The 23,290-nt window shown below is 42.7% G+C and overlaps 1 protein-coding gene across 1 annotated transcript in view; it reads left to right on the top strand.

Moving 5' to 3' along the window:
- TNFRSF21 (TNF receptor superfamily member 21) overlaps window positions 1-23,290 on the top strand; it is a 73,641-nt gene that overhangs the window by 38,443 nt on the left and 11,908 nt on the right. Inside the window, exon 4 of the mRNA XM_080916657.1 lies at window positions 8,381-8,646. Within this exon, the coding sequence (XP_080772783.1) occupies window positions 8,381-8,646 (266 nt within the window). The remainder of the gene's footprint in view (window positions 1-8,380; window positions 8,647-23,290) is intronic.

Raw genomic sequence — 23,290 nt, 5'->3', positions numbered from 1 at the left:
TTATTCATCGCTATTAAGGCCCTAGAACCCAGGGCTTGTTCATGTTATGGAAGCACTCTACTTCTGAGCGATAATCTCAGTAATCTCGGCTTCTCTGTGTGTGTGTGTGTGTGTGTGTGTGTGTGTGTGTGTGTGTGTGTGTAGAACAGAAGGCTATATCGGATTTTACTCAAGCACCATCTACTTTGCCCCCCCCCCCCCATTTTAGTTTTAGTTTTTGTTTTTTAAACAGGCTTCCTCTGTGTAGCCCTGGTTTTCCTGGTACCCTCTCTGTAGACCAGGCTGGCACTGAACTCAGAGATCTGCCAGCCTCTGGCTCACCATGCTTGGCTCTCTCCTTGTTTTTTTAAGACAGGTAACTCCCCATTAGCCTGAGATGGCCAGTATGCTATGCAAGATAGTCCATGAGTTCCAGGAATATAAAGACCTTTGTTCTCTCAGTACGGGATCACAAGAGCACTGTTGTTACCATACCTGAATTTCCTCTCCCCCCATGCATTCTGGGGATTAAAATCAGGTTCTCCTTGTTTGCAATGCAAGAACTTTTACCAACCCATCAGAGGACTTTGAAGTACACAGAACTGCTGGAGGAACAAGGCTCTTCCAGCTACAATCTTGAGCATACATTAGCATTAGCAAGTGCACAAAATAGCCAAATGGCCAGAGGTATCTTAGGCAGCTGTGTTCTTTAGGCCAGTCAGGTGACTGGCCTTGAGTTCTGTCTCTAGGCCTTAAGGGAAAGGAATTTTACTATCATAATATATATTTTCAGGAGCTTACCTAACTGTTTTTCCAATGTAAGCTCTTTGAGACATTGAAAAACAAATGATCACTTTCACAACAAAGGACCCGAATACAAATCGAAGAAATAAAAAAATATCCCTAATGTGTGCCTTTAAATCATTCTGGTCAGCTATGTCCTTTTACAAAGGACAAAGGCTTTCTGGAATTGTGCTGGAGGTTCTTCATAAATAATTGGTTTGTTAACACTGCAGCCAATGTATAGAATTTAATGCATTTGGTTTGTCGATTACATCAGACTTGCAGATAGATGATGGGTAGGTCCAAACTTGTAGGTGAAAAGCAATACCTCAGAAGTAATAGAGGGTTGAATTTGATCAAATCTGAAGTGTTACCAATTGTGAGACATACTAGTATTTTTAGATACTTGTGAGAGGGAAAAACAAACCCACAACCAAAGTAACTAAGTCATGAAAGGCATTGGTTTTCATATGCATTTGCACGGTCAGAGTGATAAACAAGGTAGTATTTTAGCCACACTTTTGCTCTGTGTAGTCTAAGCACAAGATCTTGTCGTGGTTCCCAGTCTTCCTCTGTGTGGCCTGAAGAGACACATTTTTCCCTCTACGAACTTCCATTCTTCTCCTGTGTTGCTGGATGTCTGCTCCTGCTCTCCTTGACTGGTTCCTCTTTCTACCTGGTGGTCTCCAGACTTCACCCTGGGATCAATTTTTGTACACGCACACTCTCCCTACCTCAGCAATCCAAGATGACTATAGTTTGTGTCAAGTTGACAAAGACTAACCAGTGCACCCCGAGTTCTGTGTCTGAGTACTGTGTCTGCCGTGTGGCTACAGCCAGCCTTTGTTCCTGCTGACTCATGACTTCCTCTTCGCCCCTCTCTTCCGAGGCAGGTTTCCACATAGGTCCTTTTTGGTGGTAATTATTTCAGGTGTTTATATCCCCAAAGACAAGAGCTTCAATCTTTTTTTTTTCCACTTTGAAGCTAACAAGTTGACAGTAAGCTTCCTAATGCTTCAACCCTTTAAAACAGTTCTTTGTATTCTGGTGACACCCCCTCAGCCATAGAATTAATTATATTGCTACTTCATGACTATAACTTTGCTACTCTTATGAATCATAATGTAAATATCTGATATGCAGGATATCTGATTTGTGACCCCTATAAAAGAGTCATGCAACCTCCAAAGGGGTTGCAACCCATGGACAGAGAACCTCGAACCTCCATTCTAAAAAATGGGGTTTCTTAAACTGATCACCTGGTGTTTTCGTTCTAGTATAAAACATCATTACCAAAACCAACTTGGGCAGAAAGGGGGTTATTTCATTTTGCAGCTTATAATCCACCATCAAAAGCAGGAAATCAAGGCAGGAACTGAAGCAGAGGTCATGGCAGAACATTGCTTGATGGGTTTCTCCCCATGTTTGCTCAGCCTGCCTTTTTATAAGTCCTGGGACTGCCTGCTCATCAATAATTAATCAAGAAAAATGCTTACAGGCTAACTTAATAGAGCCAATTCCTGAATTTAGATTTATTCTTCCTAGATGGGCTTGGTTTGCGTCAAGTTGACTACCAGCATTCCCAGGTACTATGTAATTCAGGGCTTTAGCATGTTCTGGAGAATACCATCTACCCATGATAACTATTTAGCATGTCATGCCTCTAGTCTTAGGTTTTCTGGCTGAGGACTGGGAAAGTCTCACCACACTTGTAAGAGCCCAGTAAACGCTGCCATGACCTCTGGCATGTGGTAGGGATGCGGCAGTGACACTTTCTCTTCCACTCACCTTGTAGGTGAGTTTGGACGTGATTTATCCCAGTAGTAGTGAGGTTCATGCAGCATGAGCAACAGAAACCCATTGTCTGCCTGTCACTCAGTGCTGAACACTGAGTGTCTCATAGTCCACTGTCCCAAAGACCCCTGTCAATGCAGATCTGAGGCAGGCAGAGGAAGGTGTGCTGTGATATTGTCAAGGTGCTGAAATGGGCACTTCACACTTGATACCATGTAAGTCTTCTTACCTTTCCTACCCCAGGCAAGGTAGATACTGACTGACATTGTTGGGTTTGTTCTTTCCCAAAAGCATGGTGTTGGAGTTTGAAACCTTATCTCGTGACTTTGATTTCACGGTCTTTCTACTATGTTGACCCTTTGTTTTCAGGATTTTCCTCTGACATCCAAAGCCACCTACATTCCTAGGCAGTTCCTGGAATACGCAGCCTCTGGCTCATATTGGATTCCCTGTACAATCTCTTTAGAGATTGTTGATCATTAAAGCCAGGCATAGTGGTTCATGCTTTTCAGTCTGGCACCTGAGAAGCAGAGGCAGGAGAATAACCAGTAGTGTGAGCTATCTTAGTTTAGGACGCAAGCTCCAGGACAGTCGGGGCCACAAGACTCCTTGAAGTGGGAGTATGTCAATCAGTCTCCAGAACTTTGGCATCCAGCAACATTGAAAAAGCAAAGCTGGGTTCAGTGTCTCTGTGCCAGCCCGTTAGTGGGTTGAAGGTCTTGATAATTTTCAACGTAAGTTCAAGGAGAGTGGACCTTCCATAAAGTTAAACAAACTGTGACATTTTCTGTTTTTGGATTCAGAACTTTCCTTGGACAGATGCCAAGAAGTGATCACTGTTTCCATTGACCTCACCACCTGTTTATGTGAATCAGATTGTGTTAGAACCCTGATGTACTCGTTTGTACCAAGGTTGGTTTAGTGTCGAGGAATCATGTGACAAAGACTGTCACACTGTCAAAGCCTCAGATACTTTCGCTGGTGCGCAGTTTATAGAACTCCCTGCCACGGTTAAGGTTTAATTTTGAAGAAAAGAAATGAACTGTCTAGCCTTAGTGATAACTGTCCTAACGTCAGCATAATGCTAATAGTCCAGGAAGAAGCACCCACACCATGGCCAGCCTGGAATGTGCTCACATCAACACCAGATGGCTATGCTCAGTGATAAACAGAGTACAGAGATGGATTACATTACTCTCCGTGTCACACTCCCCATTACTGTCAGCAGAAGCTGAGTGGCCTTGTGGTGTCAACCCCTCTACATGTGATTACCAATAATATAAAAGGCTTTCAATACATGGTTCTGAGGTTTACATGCTCCTACGTGTCATAAGCACAGTGGTCTTTCCATATTATTTGAGTTAGAGCTTCTATTGCTGTGATAACTCACCAAGGCCAGAAGCAAATTGGCAAGGAAAGGTTTGGTTGAGCTTGTGACTGTCAGGTCATGCTCGGTCGTGAGAGAAATAAGGGAAGAAACTCACAGGGCAGAAACAGGGAGACAGGAGCTAAAGCAGACCCCGAGAGGAGTGTTGCTTATGGGCTTGCCTTTCAAGTTTAGCCTGCTTTCTTATAGCACCCAGGACCACTTCCCCAGGGCTATTACTGCCCACAGTGAGTTGGGCCTTTCCTACATCAATCATCAATCAACAAAATACCCCATGGGTTTGTCCAGAGGCAGTTTCTCTATTGAAGTCTCCTCTTTCCAAATGACTCTACCTTGTGTCAAAATGACATAAAACTAGTCAGCACAGATATTCATATTCATATAGATATTTTACGTTACAGTGGTCTCTCGGCGTCCACAAATACATATATGTCAGCTGTACAATGGCCTTTCAGTATCCCTACCCATATATAACATATATATCAACCTTTTAGCATCCATAGGAGACTGGTCTCAGGGCAATTTATATCCTATGTACTGTGGTCTTTTGGTATCCATGGGGGACTGTTCTGAAGGCCTGTTTAAGTGTGCCAAAGTCTGAAGCTACTGAAGTCCCTTATATAATAAGATGGCATAGTACTTGTCTATAATCTATACACACCCTCTTGGATATTTTAAGTCCCCTCTGGATTACTAATAACATAGTAATTAGTAATTACTAATACTAATGCGAATACTTTGTAAATGGTTTTTCTGCCATATTATTCAGAATAGTCACCATCAAAAATGCCTGTACATGTCCAACATACATGCACATTTCAAGAAAACATGTTGGAGATGGGTGTGGAGCCGCACCTTTTTCCTGGAGCTAGACACAGGGCAATCAAGGATTTAAGGCGGCCTTCAGTCCTTTTTGAAAGGTTATTTTAATTGTGAAATTATGTACCTGTGTTTGCCAGTGTGTGGGGATGTGTGTGCCAGTGCAATTGGTTGAGGAGATAAGAAGAGCGGAGCTCCTGGGGTTGTAGCTACACGCTGTTGTGAGCTGCCTGGCATCGTCCTGAGAACCGAATCTCTGTCCTCTGCGAGAGCAGTTTGCTCTAAGGACAGCAGATCCATTTCTCTACCTCCCCAGAATCAGTCTCACAGGGAGTTTGAACCAGCTTGGGTCACATGAGGTGCTTCTCAACAAAACAAAACAAAACAAAACAAGAAGCTAAGAAACCAAAAGAATTAAGCAAGGCTCTATCCATCATCTGTCTGTCTGTCTGTCTGTCTTTTGATCTAGAGTTGTTTAAATTCACAGATACAGAACTGATTTATATGAAGGGTGACATATGTGTTTGATGTTGGTATGTTGTGATATATTTATATTATATTAAACATGTTTAGAAAGGGATTATAACATAAATATAAAGCAACAAGGAAAGAGAAATCTGAGTACCTGTGAAGTCTTTCTGAGCACATTTCTCATCCTTTCCGATCTGGCTTATCGCTCTGATGTTTCTCTCTATAGGTGTGTCTCTTCTCCCTAATCCCTTTCCTCTGCATGTAGCTCTGTGTGTGTAATGTGCTAACGAGTGCATGTGGGTGCTCACTTGTCTGTGTGAGCATCTGGAGACCGAGGCAGATGCAGGGAGCCATCCCTCCATCGTTCTCCCACCTTACCCACCAAGGCAGGGTCTCTTGGGTGAACAGCTAGTCTGGCTGCCATTTTGCTCCAGGGATCCTCTCTCTCCGTGTTCTAGGAGCTGAAATCACAGGAGGCCCATCAAGCCTAGTTCTTAACCAATTTTTTTAAAAGAGAAAAACTGTTTAAAGTCTAACCCGTTTTTGTTTCCATGCTATCGATCCGCATTTTGTTAATAAATGTCTCTACCTTCATATTTCAGAAAGTGTGATGCTCACAAATTAGTCTGACAGAATGGCTGCTCCTTAGACAGCTATGAAATATTCCATACGTCTCTGTTTCCTCTGGTGGTGGAGTGGCAGGACCAGGGACTAGTTCTGACTGGTTTTCTCCCTGGGGTTTGGTGACAATACGCCGAAAGTCTACTCTCTCCTGGGAGAGCTGTTGTCTACTCTATCTTTAAAGATAAATTATCAAATCCAGAATGGGGGCTGGCAGTGGTCAAGGGTGCTGCTGTCACAGGTGTGTTTGTGACTCCACACTTGACAATGGAAGTGTCTCATAGGGGAAGAGGGCACGGCGAAACCCGACTCTTGGAGGTTTTAAATTTAGTTTGAAGTTCATTTGAGTTAAAGAAAGGTGGTGTTGTCCTCATTCTTCTGTTTTTATTTCTCCTTATTTCCTTTCTCTTTATTTTTGTGACTTAAAAAAAAAAAACTAGAGTGTTGGATAAGGTATACTGGTCTTAAGGCTTTTAGAGTCTGTAATTACTCTGTAAAAAGTATGTGTTTGTATGTGAAATGCATTGAGCCACAAGTTTCTATGCTCAGCTTATAGGAAGCATTTAAAATCATGTAGCTAATTTTTAGTTAGTTTGTTTGTTTATATTTTGAGACAGGGTTTCTCTGTGTAACATCCCTGGCTGTCCTGGAACTCACTCCGTATAGCAAGCTGTTCTCAAACTCAGAAATCTATCTGCCTCTGCCTCCCAAGTGCTGGGATTAAAGGCATATGCACCCAGTTCATGTAGCTGAATTTTAAGACTAATTAAATTCATAGGAAGTTGTTGCCAGGGATTACAGTTAACCTCTTCATTGTAAGTCAAGGAAATGCACATGACAATTAGTGGTTTGCCCAAAGCCACACTGTTGTGGGTGTCATGCTGTTTCCATCAGTCCTACTTATAAGCAAAAGCACCAGTGTTTTTATGTAAGACACCATGGGCTTAGCCAAATTGACCTAAATTAAGAACCAGGACTAACAAGCCTTTTGGTGTTTGGAAGAGCCTACCACATTAAACCACATTAACCACAGAGAGCTGACTTGTTTCTTCAAGTTACCTGCAGAAGTTTTAAATAGGCTTTGGGGTTTTTTTTCCCCCTGAAGGAGACTTGTTTGCTTGAGATCAAAAGCTGTACATCTGTCTAAACATTGCTAGAAAAAGGGAAAAGCAGTTGTCTGAGGCTCATGATGAGAAGGACAGCAGTGTCTCAATTTGTAATAGTCTTTTTCTCTCTCTCATATACATATATAATATCATTATATATAATATCATATATAGAATATATATATATTCTATAGCATTCTAATTTTGTGGACAAGAAAGAAGCCTCCTATTATAAGCTTTTGGTTTAAAAAAAGAGTTTTTAGAGATTGAACTGGCCTGTATGTATGCATGGTCTCCCAACACACCTACCCCTACAGAACTGAGTGGCAAAGCGAGAACTTTTGGTGAGGAATTACCAAGTCCACCACTGCCAGAGAGATTTCTGTCGTCACCGTTGTTTTCATTAGCATTTGCTAGCTCATTTCACAAATATCTTCATCAAAAACTGAATTTTTAAAAAGTGTTCTTTAAAATTTTTTTTTTCTTCTTTCCTAAACCTCACTTGGAAACTTGACCTCATCTGAGAAGAAATAAGTAATAAAGATCTTTTAAAAAACTTTTAATTTAATTTTTTTTTACATTCTAAATAATCACGCTTTATCCCCTCCCCTGGTGCACTCTCTGACTGTTCCACATTTCATCCCTTAGAGCTGGAGTTACAGGTGGTTTTGAGCCACTGGACATGGGTGCTGGAACTTGAGTCCCCTGCAAGAGCAGTCTGAACTCTTAACCGCTAAACCAATTCTCTCGTCTAGTTACATGTTCGTAAAGAACAATGCCATTGGACTGGGACAGTTGGATGTGTGTGGTCTGTTGACACCGAAGACACTGGTCCTAGAATCTCCATATTACTCAGCCAAGACTGTTTCAAGTCCACTAAAGACTTAATTTGTGGTTTCTGGTTTTCCCAGTTCCATAAAGTTGTCACTTTGTGTGTGTGTGTGTGTATGTGTGTGTGTGTGTGTGTGTGTAGTTCTGATTTATTTAGTTGCAATTGTATTTAGTAGTAACCAAGATTGATTGGTGTGCATTGATTGTTTTGCTTTCAAAAGCAACTGCTGGGGGATAATTTGTTGCACCGCAAAGACAACCCTTCTTTTGCTGTGCATTCAGGAAGCTACCCTATTGTCAAAAGACACGTGTTAGCTAGTTATTTGCTTGTTTTTTATTCTCTCTGTGCATGGGTGCATGTGTTGGGAATCTAATCCAGTAGCTCATGTCTGCTGGGCCAGTGCTCTACCACCGATCCATCTCTCCTCCATAACACAGCGTTTATAATGATGTCTTGCTGTCCCCATGGCGGTCTGTATATGTCACGTACTTATAAAAGACAACTCATTTATCTGACCCAGCATAACAGAAAAGCTTTCTTCTAGAACATGCTTACATGTACTTTTATTTCTTTTCGTCCCTGGCATAGGTATTGACATCCTGAAGCTTGTAGCAGCCCAGGTGGGAAGCCAGTGGAAAGACATCTATCAGTTTCTTTGCAATGCCAGTGAGAGGGAGGTGGCTGCCTTCTCCAATGGATACACCGCAGACCACGAACGAGCTTATGCAGCTCTGCAGCACTGGACCATTCGTGGCCCCGAGGCCAGCCTTGCTCAGCTCATCAGCGCTTTGCGCCAACACCGACGCAATGATGTTGTGGAGAAGATCCGTGGGCTGATGGAAGATACTACGCAGGTAATGTAAGCCCTCCAAGGTTGTGCTTTGCCATTAGTCTGTTTGTCCTTGAACTTCACACTTCTGGTATGCTTGCAAGGAAAATCACCTGATATTCGGTGTCTGGGTAAGCGTGGGCGCACACACCACACCAAAGCACACCTCTACTCTTTAGGACAGAGGTCTTCAGTGGCTGCATTTTACTGTCATCATGGGACTTCTGATGTTTAGAACCCCAAACACCTTCCAAACAGAAACCCTAAAGGAGGACTTGTGAATCACCTGTGTTTTAAGCTTCCTAGGTGATTCCTGTATGTGGAGTTGAGAATCTTGTCTTTGGGAGTATGTTCTAGAATCAGGCTATTCTTCCAAGGACTGTTCGTTGTTAAGACTAGTTAAATTCTAATTTTGCCTTGCATGTTTTGAACAAATCAAGTAGGGAACCATTCCTCTTCCAGAGGGTGTGTGCACACTCAGGTGAGTTATCTGGCTTAATTAGGGAGGCCCTCCTTGCTTGATCTTACCTCCTGAGAATGTGGGTAGTGGTACCAACAGCAATTTTTAACAGGACTGACCCTCCACGTTTATTCAGCCACTTTCATCAGATGGGGAATTGAGGGCATTCCAGGAGTGTACATATTTGGTGTCAGTGAGCACTCATTTTGGAGCTAAACAACCCTAATACGAATCCTGACTCTAACACTTGTCAGAGGAGTGGTCAAAGATAGGCTATGTTCAGTTTTTCTGACACTGATCACATTTGCAAGCTTTTTTGCAGGCATTAATAACAACGGTATGAACATTGAGTATCAGGTGCCTAAGTTTCTGATCTTCCCCTTGCATGGCTATTCCTATCGTCATGTAACTCATTCAACTCAGCCATTTTTTATCAAACACTCCCCCTCCAAAAAACATGAATGAAGTAAAAAATTTGATTTTAGATCATGTTTCAAATAAGTTTTGATTAAATTTTTGTGATGTGTTCTGCCAGTGAGATCTGATAAAACCCACTTGAGATTAAAGACCACGTATTATTTGTTCTGAGGTCCAAATCCACTATTTATAAGAGCTGTGTGGCGAGCAAATCACTACTTCAGCTCAGTTCATGGCCATTCTGCATCAAATTCTGTACAGCAAGGGGCTCAAGGTTGTTTATCTTTTATCTGTAATATCTCCTCATTAGTAGTGTGAACATTGGTTAAATGACTTTTATTTTTAACGGTAGTGTTAAGATAGAAATGTATATAGGTGTTGGTTGGTCTTTCAAGTTCTTAGTCTTTTTTTTTAACCTCTTTGAAATGTGAAATTTTGTGGAAAAAAATACTAATAAGCCAGTTATAAACATTAAATATCACTTACTGATGTGTTGTAATTTTTTAAAAGGACTTTTAAATGTGTGTCTTAGTTAGGATTTTATGGCTGTGAACAGACATCATGCCCAATGCAACTCTTTTTTTTAAAATATATATTTTTAAAAGATTTGTTTATTTATGAGTACACTGTAGCTGTCTTCAGACACACCAGAAAAAGGAATCAGATTTCATTATGGGTGATTGTGAGCCACCATGTGGTTGCTGGGATTTAAACTTAGGACCTCTGGAAGAGCAGTCAATGCTTTTAACCACTAAGCCATTTCTCCAACCCCCAATGCAACTCTTATAAGGACAACATTTAATTGGGGCTGGCTTACAGATTCAGAAGTTCAGTCCACTATTATCAAGAGAGGAGCATGGCAGCATGCAGTCAGGCATAATGTAGGAGGAGCTGAGAGTTCTACGTCTTCATCAGAAGGCTACTAACAGAATACTGACTTCCAGGCAGCTTGGACAAGGGCATTAAATCCCATGCTCACGGTGACACACCTACTCCAACAAGGCTACACTTCCTAATAGTGCCACTCCCTGGGCCAAGCTTATACAAAGCATCACATTGTGTTCACGTATTTTATCAGCCTGTGTGTGTGTGTGTGCACCATGTACACACCTGTTGCCATCCGAGGCCAGGAAACAGTGTAAGATCCCCTGGAACTGGTGTCACAAATGGTAGTGAGCCTCTGTGTGGGTGTTGGGAGCCAAAGCCAGTTCCTTTGCAGGAGCAGTCAGTGTTGTTAACCACTAAGCCATCTCTTGAGCCTCTGTGCTGTGAATTTTTAAGAGTTAATTTTTGAGGACCACTGTACACAGCTACAGGTAGGCTTTTAAATAGTTGGGTTTGGAAAAGCAAGAGGGATACTTATCCTCCATTTAAATAAGATTGTTGCCGTTCAAATAGAGGGAGTGTAGAGGAAGTGTATTATGCTGTCATGATTGTTGGCTTTAGGGGGAGGGACTGGCCAACAGCCGACTGAAGATGTATTCAGCTGTTTGGGGATAAACTACCTGGTCTCCTTGACAACACCGAGGAGTAATAGAATGCAAATTAGACCATGTTAAAACTTGGTTATCCCAAATCTGTGATGTTCCCAAAATGATAAGAGGTGACTGGCCAGGCATGGTGGTGCATGCCTTTAATCCATTCCAACACTTGGGCAGCTGAGGCAGGTGGATTTCTGTGAGTTTGAGGCCAGCCAGGTCTACAGAGTGAGTTCCAGGACAGCTAGGGCTACGCAGTGAGACTTGATTTAAAAACAAACAAACAAAAAAGCAACCAACCAACCAACCAAAACAAAACAAAATCTAAACTGACTAAAATAAATAATGGCTGGTATGTAACGGAAATTAATAACCTAAGAGAAATAAATTTATGAGTGAGCTAAAACACAAAGTACCTCTTCCAGTATGCTAAAATCATATGTGCATTTCTTTCATCTCTTCTGTACAAAAAAGAAACTCCAATCACCTCTTTCTTTCCCTTCCTTTCCTCCTTCACTCCTTCCTTCCTTCCCTCCCTCCCTCCCTCCCTCCCTCCCTCCCACCCTCCCTCCCTCCTTCTTTCTTTCTTTCTTTCTTTCTTTCTTTCTTTCTTTCTTTCTTTCTTTCTTTCTTTCTTTCTTCCTCTTTGTATTTTGAGAGACCATGTTCTACAAGCATCCTGTAGCTCCCAGCTTGATTTTTCTATAGCCTGGGTATTATGACGCTTGCTGAGAGGACAATGCTAAACTTCTTATTGCATGCTTTAGTAATCTGCATCATTGGATTGCAACGTCCGGGGTTCTTACTCTAATTTTAGGAGCCAACAAGCCTGATTCCTGGCTGCCAGTTCTTAACAACTGCACAGTATGGAACAATCTGCCATCCATAGCCTCTCTCTGAGATTTGTCGAGTCAAGCTAGAGACTCGGAAAGCAGGGGGCATAATTAAGACTTGCTCTTCACATTTTCTGGTGGAATTGCTTTCCGTGTGTTTTGTGGAACTACTGAGGACTTGGGACTTTGCCCCAGGAGTTAATGGACTCTTAATGTGTACAAAATGACTCATTTTTAATGGCTAATGTTTCTTCCCTCTCGTGAGGCTGAGAACACCTATATTATGCGGCTATTCAAAAGTGTTGGCATTAGTGTGGCTTTTAGTTACTGTTTTCCAGGCCAGCTAGTCCTACATTAACCATGATGGTCATTATTAAGGCCCTCCTGAGGCTGGCTCTTTCTTCCTCTGAGATGTGAAGTACATTTTTCAGGAGCTCTCTTCTTCTAAGTTTAATGCCTAAGCTGCACCCAGATCCTTCAGAATCCTGTTCTTTCTTCCAGCATCTGTATCTTCGAGAAGTAGCTTAGCAATAAGGAAAGGGATTCTGACAAATCTATTCAAATTCTTTTAAAAGTGTGTGTGTGTGTGTGTGTGTGTGTGTGTGTGTGTGTGTGTGTGTGTCCTCACCCAAGAAACCAAAATTACAAAAAGTTGTAAGCTGCCCAATGTTGGAGCTGGGACTGAACTTCAGTCCTTTGAAAGGTCAGCAAGTGCTTTAATCTGCTGTGTCTTCCTCCAGCACCTCTCCCACAAAGCTGTTTAACAAACAGGAGGTAACACTCTTGCAAGAATATGCATTCATGCACATACACACACACACACACACACACACACACACACACACACACATGCACACATACAGCTTATTTTTAATGAATACCACAGGGACTACAGCTTCCATACTTAAGCTACAAAGTATATTATAAATGTGTACTTTTCCTGCATAGTATTCAGGAAACCCTGGGTTCCATCTCCAGCCCTGCCTACACCGGGATACAGGCTCATGCCTGTAATCAAAGAACTTCAGAGATAGAGGCAGCAGGAGTTCAAGACCATCCTTGGTTATAGAAAGAGTTTGTGAGGCCAGCCTGGGATATTCTATCTTAAAAAAGGTGTAGTAACCATAAACTAAAAAAAAAAAAAAATTCCTGCTATTCATTTACTGCCCTGCAAAACACAGGGAGCGTGTATTTGTACAGAGTCAGGCTTTGGGTTGATCTCTCTGTGGCCCTTTGTCTTTTCTCTTGTCTTTCCTTCAGCCCCCACAGCCACCTGGGCCATTCTTCTTTGTTTAAACATTTTCCAGTCTGGGGTCACACTACACCGAATAAATAAGAAAATAACTAATACGAGAAGAATATTATTTTACCATAGTATTGAAGGACAGCTAGGAATTCGGAGGTTGGCTTCCCCGTTACTTTCTTTTGATATCTTTAATGCCTGGGTTTATGTTTCTCCTCCTGGAGCAGCGGGTAGATGACGTGGATTTTATCTTTAAATCTCCCTCCTGTAAGACTTTATGAGCACAGTATGATGCCAAACACTTTCCACCCTGCAGATGAGTAAGACAGTGAACCAAGTCAAAGGGAGCCGTGGGTGAGTTATGGAAGCACCCCAACCCACCCCCACAGACCACGAGAGTGTGTCCAGGAGGTTGCAGGACTAATGTACGGGCCGCTCTTGAAAGCAGCCATTAAGGTTCCAGTAGGAACAGGAGAATGGAGATTGGCAAGCTTCAGAATTTCTCCGGGTATACTCAGTTTGAGGACCCTGGGGAAGCCACTGTGCTTCTCTGCCTCAGTTTCCTTGTGACAAAACGTGAAGCTCATGGGTTGCTTTGAGGATGAATGTGGTGTGGCAGCCAAAAAGCAGTTCATGTATGTTTCTTTCTTTTTTTGGATGTAATGACTTCCTGGCTTGTTTCTAACTAACTCACACACATAATAGACCTTTTACATCCTGAAGGCTGGGGGGTCACATAGTTTTGGACGGGGAGACCCACCAGGTTTCCAGGCTGCTGGAAAGTGGATGCTGTCTAGGCGGAGAGTTGCCTGGTTTCAGTGCCCAAGAACTAGAAAATCCAGCTAACTGTAAATATTTATTCCTTCCTGCCCGAGGGGGTGCTGGTCTGGAATGTTTTCCTTTGCAGGACAACAAAGGTGTGTGTGTGAAGATAATACTTTCTCTTAGTCACTGGCTCTCAAGAGAAAAATGACATTGGCTAGCTGAATTTTCTAGGGCTATGTTTTGTTTTGTTTTTTTTTTTTTTTTTAACTTACTCTATCTTCTTTTCCCTACTTTGATGTTTGACCCTTTGTGAATGCAATATTTGTTTTCTGTTCTTTTATTTACAACCTCTTTCCCTTTGGTGGCCTAAGAAGATGGCCTTGAATTCCTATGCAATGGACAGGTCTTAGTCTATTCGAACCTAGTAATATGGTTATCAGAACTGACCAAGGCATTACCTTGTCATGCTCTGGGACACACAAGCAGGGTGTGAGACATGTGGCCAGTGGCTAGGTTCTGGAACAACCTGACAACCTGGTTTGAGTACCAAGACCTTTTATTTCATTCTGATTTTTTTTTTAATTGGGTCTCACCATGTTACTCTGGCTGACCTAGAATTTAGAAGGTAGAAGCAGGCAGATTTCTAAGTTTGAGGCCATCCCTGTCTACATATTGATTTCAAGGATAGGCAGTGTTAGAGAGAGATCCTGTTTTAAAGGGATGTCTTAGCAATTAATAGCCCTTGCTGCTTTTCTAGAGAATCCAGGTTAAGTTCCTAGCACCCCATACAGGCTTACCGTATCTCTAGCTCCTGTTTTAGAGGTGTCTGTTACCCCCCTCTTTTGGCATCTTTGGGCACAAGGCTTACATACATACATACAGGAAGGTAAACATTCATACCCATGAAATAAAACTAAATGGATATAACAGAAAGTTAAATGTAGTCAAACATTCCTCATGATCCTTAGGGGGTTAATGCAGGAGGACTGCACACTTGAGAGTAACCTGAGCTAACCCAGCAAGATCCTGTAGAAAGAAGAAAATAGGGGGGAGGAGGGGAGACATGAAGAAGGAGGAAAGAGAGAGAAAAGCACTAGAATTTTCATTGACCAGCTGCTTGCCGTGAGTGGATTGGAGAGCTGGGTGTGGTTGCCCTACCTTAAGCTCTCTGCCCAGTGAGATAAGGTAGGTGAGACTACACTTTCATTTAACAGCCTTGGAACCCAGCAGATTTTGTTGTTCTTTACTTGACTGTTTCCTTGTCTGTAGGGAATTTTCAGCCTTTGTAGAAGCAGATTTTGTTGTTCTTTACTTGACTGTTTCCTCCTCTGTAGGGAATTTTCAGCCTTTGTAGAACCACAGTTGGAGACACACCCCTGTTGGGATGGGAGTGGTCGGCCATGTTGACTCTCTTCCCCTTTCCGCCAACCTCCCTCCATTCCTCCCCTCAAAACTGTATAGTAGCCTTTGTGTTAGGTACTGGGTGGCTTTGCTCTGGCAGCTGAGAGAATCCCAAGTGCCAGCAAAGGAGTGGTCTCCTCTTTGTGAGGTCACTGCTGCTCTGGCTGCTGAGGTAGACCAGCTTCTGGCCTTTCGCCACCAAGATGCAGGGATAGAGCAGCTGCCTGCATCTATAGCTCTGACCGGGACCAGCAATTTTCAGAAATGTTGTGAAAGCAAGTCGGGATAAATACCAGCTGTACATTTCAGTTGGCTTTATGATGATTCAAGTGAGGTTTGTTTTTATGTTGTTGTTGATTTTCTAGAAAATAGAACCTATTGTCTTGAGGCCTAAGGACCTGGGACCTTTAGCCAAACATGCATGGATTTGGCCCCTGCTCTTTGCTGTGTCATTACGGCATAGAGGGTCATTTAAGGATATGTCACTTGATCACAGGGCTTGACTGTGGGCTCTGGGGAACTTCCAAGGTAGGAGGAGGAAGGCAGTTGCTGAGCGACTGTTGACATCTTTGGGTTCAGGTATGTTTCCTGTTGCTGGCTATGGGACACAAAGGAGCCAGATGTGTGACTAGACTTAAGATGTTTGGTGGCCTTTCAGGATGATTAACTTATTACTATATGCAAAGTCTCAGCTGAAGATGGTGGCACACCTGTACTACTAGCACAAGATGCTGAAACAGGAGGATTGCTAAGAGTTTGAGGCCAGCCTGGGCTACCAAGTTTAGCCAGAGTACACAGTAAGAATCTGTCAAACAAACAAAACAAGAACCAAAGGTGCTCTATAAAGTTCTGTAGTTACTCACAGTGGCCTTGCGATGAAGTAGATGCTTGCCTGGTACTCGGTGAAGAAGAAAGGTGGTCCCTGCCTCTCAAAGCATCCTTCCGCAGGATGAAGGATTGATCATTATGATTCACTGACATGAACAGATGCTCCACTGGAAATGTGTGTGAGAGCTTACAGCGTCGGATCAGGAGGCATTCTCAGACTATGCATACCCAGAACACTAAAGCCGATGTGTGCTGTGTGTTTTAAAGGACAAGATCATGTTTTCACTAAGAATGACACTTCACTTTTCTTCTCTCGTTTGCAGGGGGCTCCAGCACCTGCCTGTACACAGTAGGGCCTTTTCAACCCTGCACCTTTGCAAACAACCCGTGTTTTCTTGCATTCCACATTACTTGGCTCAGGAGTAAAGTTTATACTTTACAGAAACGTTTGTAAGGCTCAAGAGTGAGGTTTTAATGTCCCCTCCACATCAAATGCAGGCCTTCAAACTTCCAATTTGGATGATGAAGATTGGCAGGTTTGGGCTTTCTCTTGGTCAGAGGTGAATTTTGTTTTCTCTACTCCGTGTGTGAACTGTGGGCAAGCCCAGTTCTGTCCCCATACCTTGGTTTCTTCCAGACAGCTCTGTAAAGCTCGTCTGAGCTAACAGGGTGTATGTACCCAGTCCTGTGTTTACGTGGACCTTAGTGATGTAGACCTTAGTGGCTCTTCTGATTTCTTTTAGGCCTTTGGTTCTCAACCTGTGGGCCACGCCCCTTTGGTTGCATTTAATGACCCCCTTCACAAAGGCCATCAAAGACCATCTTCTAATCAGATATTTAGATTACGATTCATAACAGTAGCAAAATTATAGTTATGAAGTAGTAGCAAATATAATTTTATGATTGGGGATTACTACAATATAAGAAATTATTTTATTATATGATATATTCAATATTAATATTATATTAATATAAACAATGTTATAGTATATATCATAAATGTTACTAATTATTACAGTATTAAATATTAAATATCATCTACTAAATTAAAGATTAAATATAAAGATGAAATTTATAATACAATTATGTTATTATTAAAGGATCACAGCATTAGGAAGGCTGAGAACCACTGTTTTAGCGTAATAAACTAATAACTGGTTTACACAAAGGAGAGTAGACCTGAGTCCACTGAGCATCCATCTACCGCATTTAGAACTTTGTTTTTCAAGACAGGGCTTCTTTGTGTAGTCCTCAATGTCCTGGAATTAGCTCTGCAAACGAGGCTAGCCTCAAACTCACTGAGATTCACCAGCCTCCCAACTGCTGGGATTAAAGTTGGCTCAGAAATAGCTTTAAAACACTCTAAGCCTCTCTCTCTCTCTCTCTCTCTCTCTCTCTCTCTCTCTCTCTCTCTGTCTCTCTCTCTCTCTCTCTCTCTCTCTCTCTCACACACACACACACACACACACACACACAAACTTCATAAGCACTATTGTGATTTTATTGTTATCACTGTTGTGAAGGGCAGGATGGTTTTACACAGGCACTTTATTTAGTAAACATTAATCCCATGTCCCTTATGTGTTGAGCCCCATAATTATCACTGAGACACGGCCTAGAAAGTAGCAAAGGACAAACCAGGGGGGCGAAGGTTGTTCCCCGAATGCTGCCATGTTTATAAGAAGGTTAGGTATGTGGAACAAATTTTTAAAATATATTCTGTGAAACTGCTTTGAGGAGTTTGAAGTGGACTTTTAAAAATCTTCCCTTTTTTCTTAACTTCCCTTGAGGCACCTATTCAATATTTCAAATGGGCTAAGCCTATCATTGACAACATTTTTCATCTTTCTAATGCACACCCTTACTGGCTTTCTTCAAAAGAAACAAAAATCAGGATCCATATGAAGGAGGGAGGCCTTTTTTCTCCATCAGTAAACAGAACTGGAAAACACATTTTATTCTATTGTTTTGAAGCTCAAACACATGTGGGGATAATCTGACCAGTTCCAGCCTGGCCAGGCTTCTGCATACTTCTCCTGTCCCCTGGTCTGTCATTACCTCAAGTCACTAACCAGTGACTAGCTCATGAGGAAATCACAACCTGCAGCTGTTTTTATTTCGGTGTTTTCCTTAAAGGACAGACAAACATCGCTTTTGATTTTCCTATTAAAAATTGTCACCAGGGAAGAAACATACTCTTACCTCCAGGCCGAGTGAGTCAGGAAGGGTGGGGTCACCTAGCATTAAAGTAAATCATTGCCATAAAAGGGGGTGAGGGTGGGGGATGTATTTTTGTGTATTTATAATTCAGGAGCATCTGGTGAGGTGCTCCTGAAAAATGACAAGGAACACGGAAGATGTGCACAAGTCTTTCTAAAGTCTAATCCAGGGTCACTTGGCATACACTTCTGTGAGATCTGACAGACCTCCTTGCCCCCAAAAAGGCTGCACATCGTCTTTCTGATATGTGGACAGTATGTGCTGTTCTAACCTGAGCAGGTGGACACAACCAGGGGAGACTGTCTACAGCACAGGGTTAATTCCCTCAAGAAAATAATTAGTAGAAAGTAAAAAAAAGAGTTGGTTGGTATTAGACAGGAAACTGAGGACTTGTAACATATGCAGATCCTCAGACCGGCAGAGAGGAGAGAGCACGGTGTCCTGACTTCGACTTTCGGAAATATTTCCCTTCTACACACCCAGAGAGATGCAAACCTTAGGACACTCACTGCCTGTGGTATTTGAGTGTCAGAGCAGATAAGTGTCTACACACTTATCAGAGACCTTATCGCTAACCACAAGAATGGCATGGGTGGAGACTGTCCCTGCTTATTGGTACTGTGTGCCCTCAGACAGGGCATCGGAAATGGCTCTCACACTGGACAACCTCTATGGGAACGGCCCGAGTGGCTGAAACCTTTCAGTCTGAGTGGCGAGGGTTGAAACCAGGCTTATTGAGGTTATAGCAACACAAATTCAATGAATTTATTAAGCGATACTAATTTAATCTAACCTGTCAGGATAAAAAACTTAATTTGAGGGCCTCCTAGGTGCCTCAGTGGGTAAAGGCACCTGCTGTCAGGACTGGCTACCTGTGTTCTATCATGGTGGAAGGAAAGATCCAGCTTCATCTAAGTGTCCTTTGACCTCCACAATCGATGTTGGATGAAAATGTACATCACACACACATACACACACACACACACACACACAAAATGTTAGATACATGTAATATGTTTTAAACAATAAAATATAAGGAGAAATCTTTTTAAACAATTACTTGAGCCAAGCATGCCCTTAATCCCAGCACTCAGGAAGCAGAGGCAGGTAGATCTCTGTGAGTTCAGGACCTACCTGGTATATCTACACAGTGCAGCCTACGACAGCAAGGGCTGTGTAGAGAGGCTCTGTCTTAAGAAATAAAACAAATCAAAATAAAAACTTACTAACAAAGACTAACTTGAGATTTTTTACTTCGAGGCATTATTTCTCATGAAATTGCTTTCCATTCTTCCGGGCCTCGGGCGAGGTTTTTAAACCTTTATGAAACGTGTTTTCGAGGTTAAAACTGTCCAGACTGCACCGAGGGAGACCCCGGTTTCTAAACAGCATGATCTCCTCGGATCCTGATAGTGATGAGGTTGGCTATGACAGTCTAAGATGTGAGTGGGCCCAGAACCGAGAAAGCCCGCTCATTCTCCTCCTCACTTCCTTTAGTTTTTGAGCCGGCTCGCCCATGAGTCAGCTCCGGGCTGCAAAGGCAGGTTCACTGCTGTCAGCAGCCAGGACAGCTTCTTGCAGAGGCCCGCCCCAGCAGCTAGGCGGGGCACTCCCTCCCGCCCGCCCTCCGGAGCCAGCTGGTTCTTACCAGCTTTGGCTGCTTTTGAAGCACATCTAGTGGCTTCCCGCAATCTTCCATCTGTGCACCCGGGAAATGAAGAGTTCTTTTGCTCAGGGCAAAGATTGACGGTTCACTCTGGGACATAGCTAATCTTTGGATCCCCCCCACGACCCCCCTCTCCCTTTTAAACTAACTCTCAGGAATGAATGGTCAGAACTCATGGATGCTGTAGAGATGAAACATAACACTACCTTGATTTGGATTTAGGGATTTTAAGACGCCACCTATTTGTGGCTCACTTATGCAGAGTCCTCAGAAAAACTTCAGTTGTAATAAAATCTTAACTGGTTGTCTGGGTCTCAATTAATCAGGGTAGGAGGAAGTGACTCTTCGAATAATTTCCCAGTGGCTTCAGGCATGGGCTAGCCAGGGTAGCACTGAGTTCCTCTCTGTGATGGAGAAGTTCATGCTGGGCTTTGCTTTGGCTCCCAGTTTCTCTGTTCACCCGTCTGTGTTTCTTCTGCGGCTTGGCCCCGGAGTTCCCAGGCAGGTCCTTCTTGGCTTCTGTTCCTGTTCCTACTTCCATCCCATGACCTTCAGTGACCCTAGGGAGAGTTAGACAGTAGAGGGCCTGTGCTGCCTGCTTGCTAATTGGTGATTTAGGCTGGAAGTGTTAGCGAGCACAGTAAACACACCTCGCATGTCTTCTGAGGTCTGGGCCAGGTTGGTGAAAAGGAAGGAAAAGAATCAGCTTGTCAAGAATTCTTTTTCTTTCAACTTATTTGCTTTATCTCTGTATGTGGGGTTATTTCCCATACATAGTCCCATGCCTGTGACTTCAAATATCAAATAACTGAGCACCCTTTCCTGAAAGGTTTGGGAATCCTCATCATGACATTTCTATCTGTGTACTTTTTGTTTAGAAAAACAAATCCTGGGAGTTGGTAACCGTGACGGTGGCTCACACGCTCCTTTAATCCCAGCACTTGGCCAGCAGAGTCAGGCAGATCTCAGAGTTCAAGGCCAGCCTGGTCGACAGAGCCAGTTCCAGGACAGCTGGTGCTACACAGTGAAGCCCTGCTTCAAAATAATAATAATAATAATAATAATTGTTCAGTAAATTTGGTTTATTTTAGGCAGGACTCCCTGTTCTGAGTTGGGTACAACAGGATTCACACTTCAGAAGGATAATTTAGAAGTCCGTGTCAGGGCTGGAGAGATGTCTCCATGGTTCAGAGAGCTTATTGCTTTAGCAGAGAGTCAGAGTCTGAGACCTAGCACCAACATCCGGCAGCTCACAACTATCTGTAACTTCAGCTCCAAAGGATCTGATACCCCCTGATACCACACACACACACACACACACACACACACACACACACACACACGTAGTTTTAAAAATTATTGTCTCCTCATTTAAGATTTAAAGAAACCCTACCCTCCTTTTAATGAAGGCAATGTGGTTTTTTACATCATTTCCCCCTCCCTGGCCTCCCTCCAAACCTTCCCCCTTCTTCCCCTCTTTCAAGTGCATCACTTTTTTTTTTTTTTTTTTTAAATCAGTGATTGTTAAGAAATCGTTATATCAGCCATTCTTCAGTCTGTGAACTTGGGAAATAGATTCAGAAGAAGTTTTTATGATCTGACATAGGAAATCCTGGGAGCAGATAGACTTACATTCCTTTGTGTGCTCACTTTTTGTCTGCATTTGAGTGTGTGTGCTGCAGGCATGCCTGGTTCCTGTAGAAGTCAGAAAAAAAAAAATAGATGGACTCACCAGAAAGTGGAGTAACAGAAGGTTGTAAGCCTCCGTGTTCACCCACTGAGCTATCTCTCCAGCCCTCGATTTAACTTCTTTATTGCTTTATCATCTGAGTTCTTGTTCTCTAAAATAAGGCCAAGAGAATCCCATAGAGTCAGGTATTACAAAATGCTGACCTGGCAAGAACAATAGTGCTCAAACTGAAGTTCCTGCACGGACCGGCAGATGCTCTAAAATCTAATTTCATGTTCCTTATTTTCGAATCTGGGAGGGCGAGGGAAACAAGCTTGAGAAAAAAACATCACTTGCTTGTCATTTGTACTCACTTGTGGCCATAATTCTCTTGAGATAAACCCTTAGAGGAAATTCTATTTGTTTTTCTTAACTGGTCCATTACTGGTTCGCTGGGGTCTGAACTATTTTCAACTAGAAAACATATTTTTGGCCTCAATCAAAGTGTGTGGTGTTTACAGACTCCTTCATCCACCCTTCCATCCTAGAGCAGGGTAAGACCGCCAGGTTCCGAGTTCCGTGCCCCGGCAGCCCCTGCTGAGTAACCCTTCCACTTCCCAGAGGCCAGGGCAGCTTCTTGTGTTTGTGTGCCCTTTGTGATGAGTTTATGGGGTTCAGACTCTCTACGTGCTGTGGGGTTCTTGTTCCTCAGCAATAGATTACAGACAGCTTGGACAGACCCATCTTGGCATTCTGTGACTGCCATCTTTTCTTCTTTCTTCCCCACCTCCTACTCTTTTCAAAGATAGGATCTTTTAGTTCAGGCTCTTCTTGAGCTCACCCTTGAACTCCTGACCCTCCTGCCCCGACTTTGGTGGTATATGCCACCATGCCCAGTTCTATATAGTGGTATCAGACTCAGGCTTAGTGCATGCTAGACAAGTAAGTAAACTACCAACTGAGCTACATTCCGAGTCCTGGGTATGACTTAAAGTCCTTTATGAGATCTTGGTGGCAAGCTATTCAACGCATGGAACAGCAATTAGTTTCAGTTGGAATTAGCAAAGGGTGCTCTTGAAACCAATAATCAAATGACATTTTTTTTCATAAGCAAACTGAAAATGTCCCTTTCTTCGTGGTGTTAAATGAGCTATTTTGAAGGACCTTTAAGTGAAATGGGTGGCTTTTGTGTATCAGGAACTTCCTTAGAGGTCACTAGGCATCCATGGCTGTGTCCTAGGGAAGAGGGCATGGTGCTGTTCATCTCGGAAATGCCAGGGGATATGGGGTTAAGTTGAACCATTTTAACAGGCTGGCACGGAGCATTTTAGCTGCATAATTAATATTTCATTTCAGCGGATCACTGATGAATCAAAGTCGTTAATTCATTTTGTGAATACAAATTGTGCAGCCGCAGGGAGATCGTAATTGAGTGGTAACAGACAATAACGCTGATAAACCTTAGTTGGATAAACCAATTGGAGATAACTTGACAAAGAGGGATAAAGGAATTTGGTTGTGTGTGTGTGTAGGGGGTAGGGTGGGTAAAAGAATAAAATGGTAATAAAAAACAAGCAGTATGTAAGACATTTGAGATGGAAGCAATTCCAAGATGACCTAACCTATGCTTTCTAGTTTAGAAACAAATATGGAAGCAGGCCTGAGAAGAGAAGGAAGGGGTCTAAGAGC

The sequence above is a fragment of the Micromys minutus genome (assembly GCF_963924665.1).
Source record: "Micromys minutus genome assembly, chromosome: 5".
In the NCBI taxonomy this organism is placed as follows: Eukaryota; Metazoa; Chordata; class Mammalia; order Rodentia; family Muridae; genus Micromys; species Micromys minutus.
The sequence above is the reverse complement of the archived record's forward strand: the minus strand, read 5'-3'. Positions and strand labels throughout refer to the sequence as shown.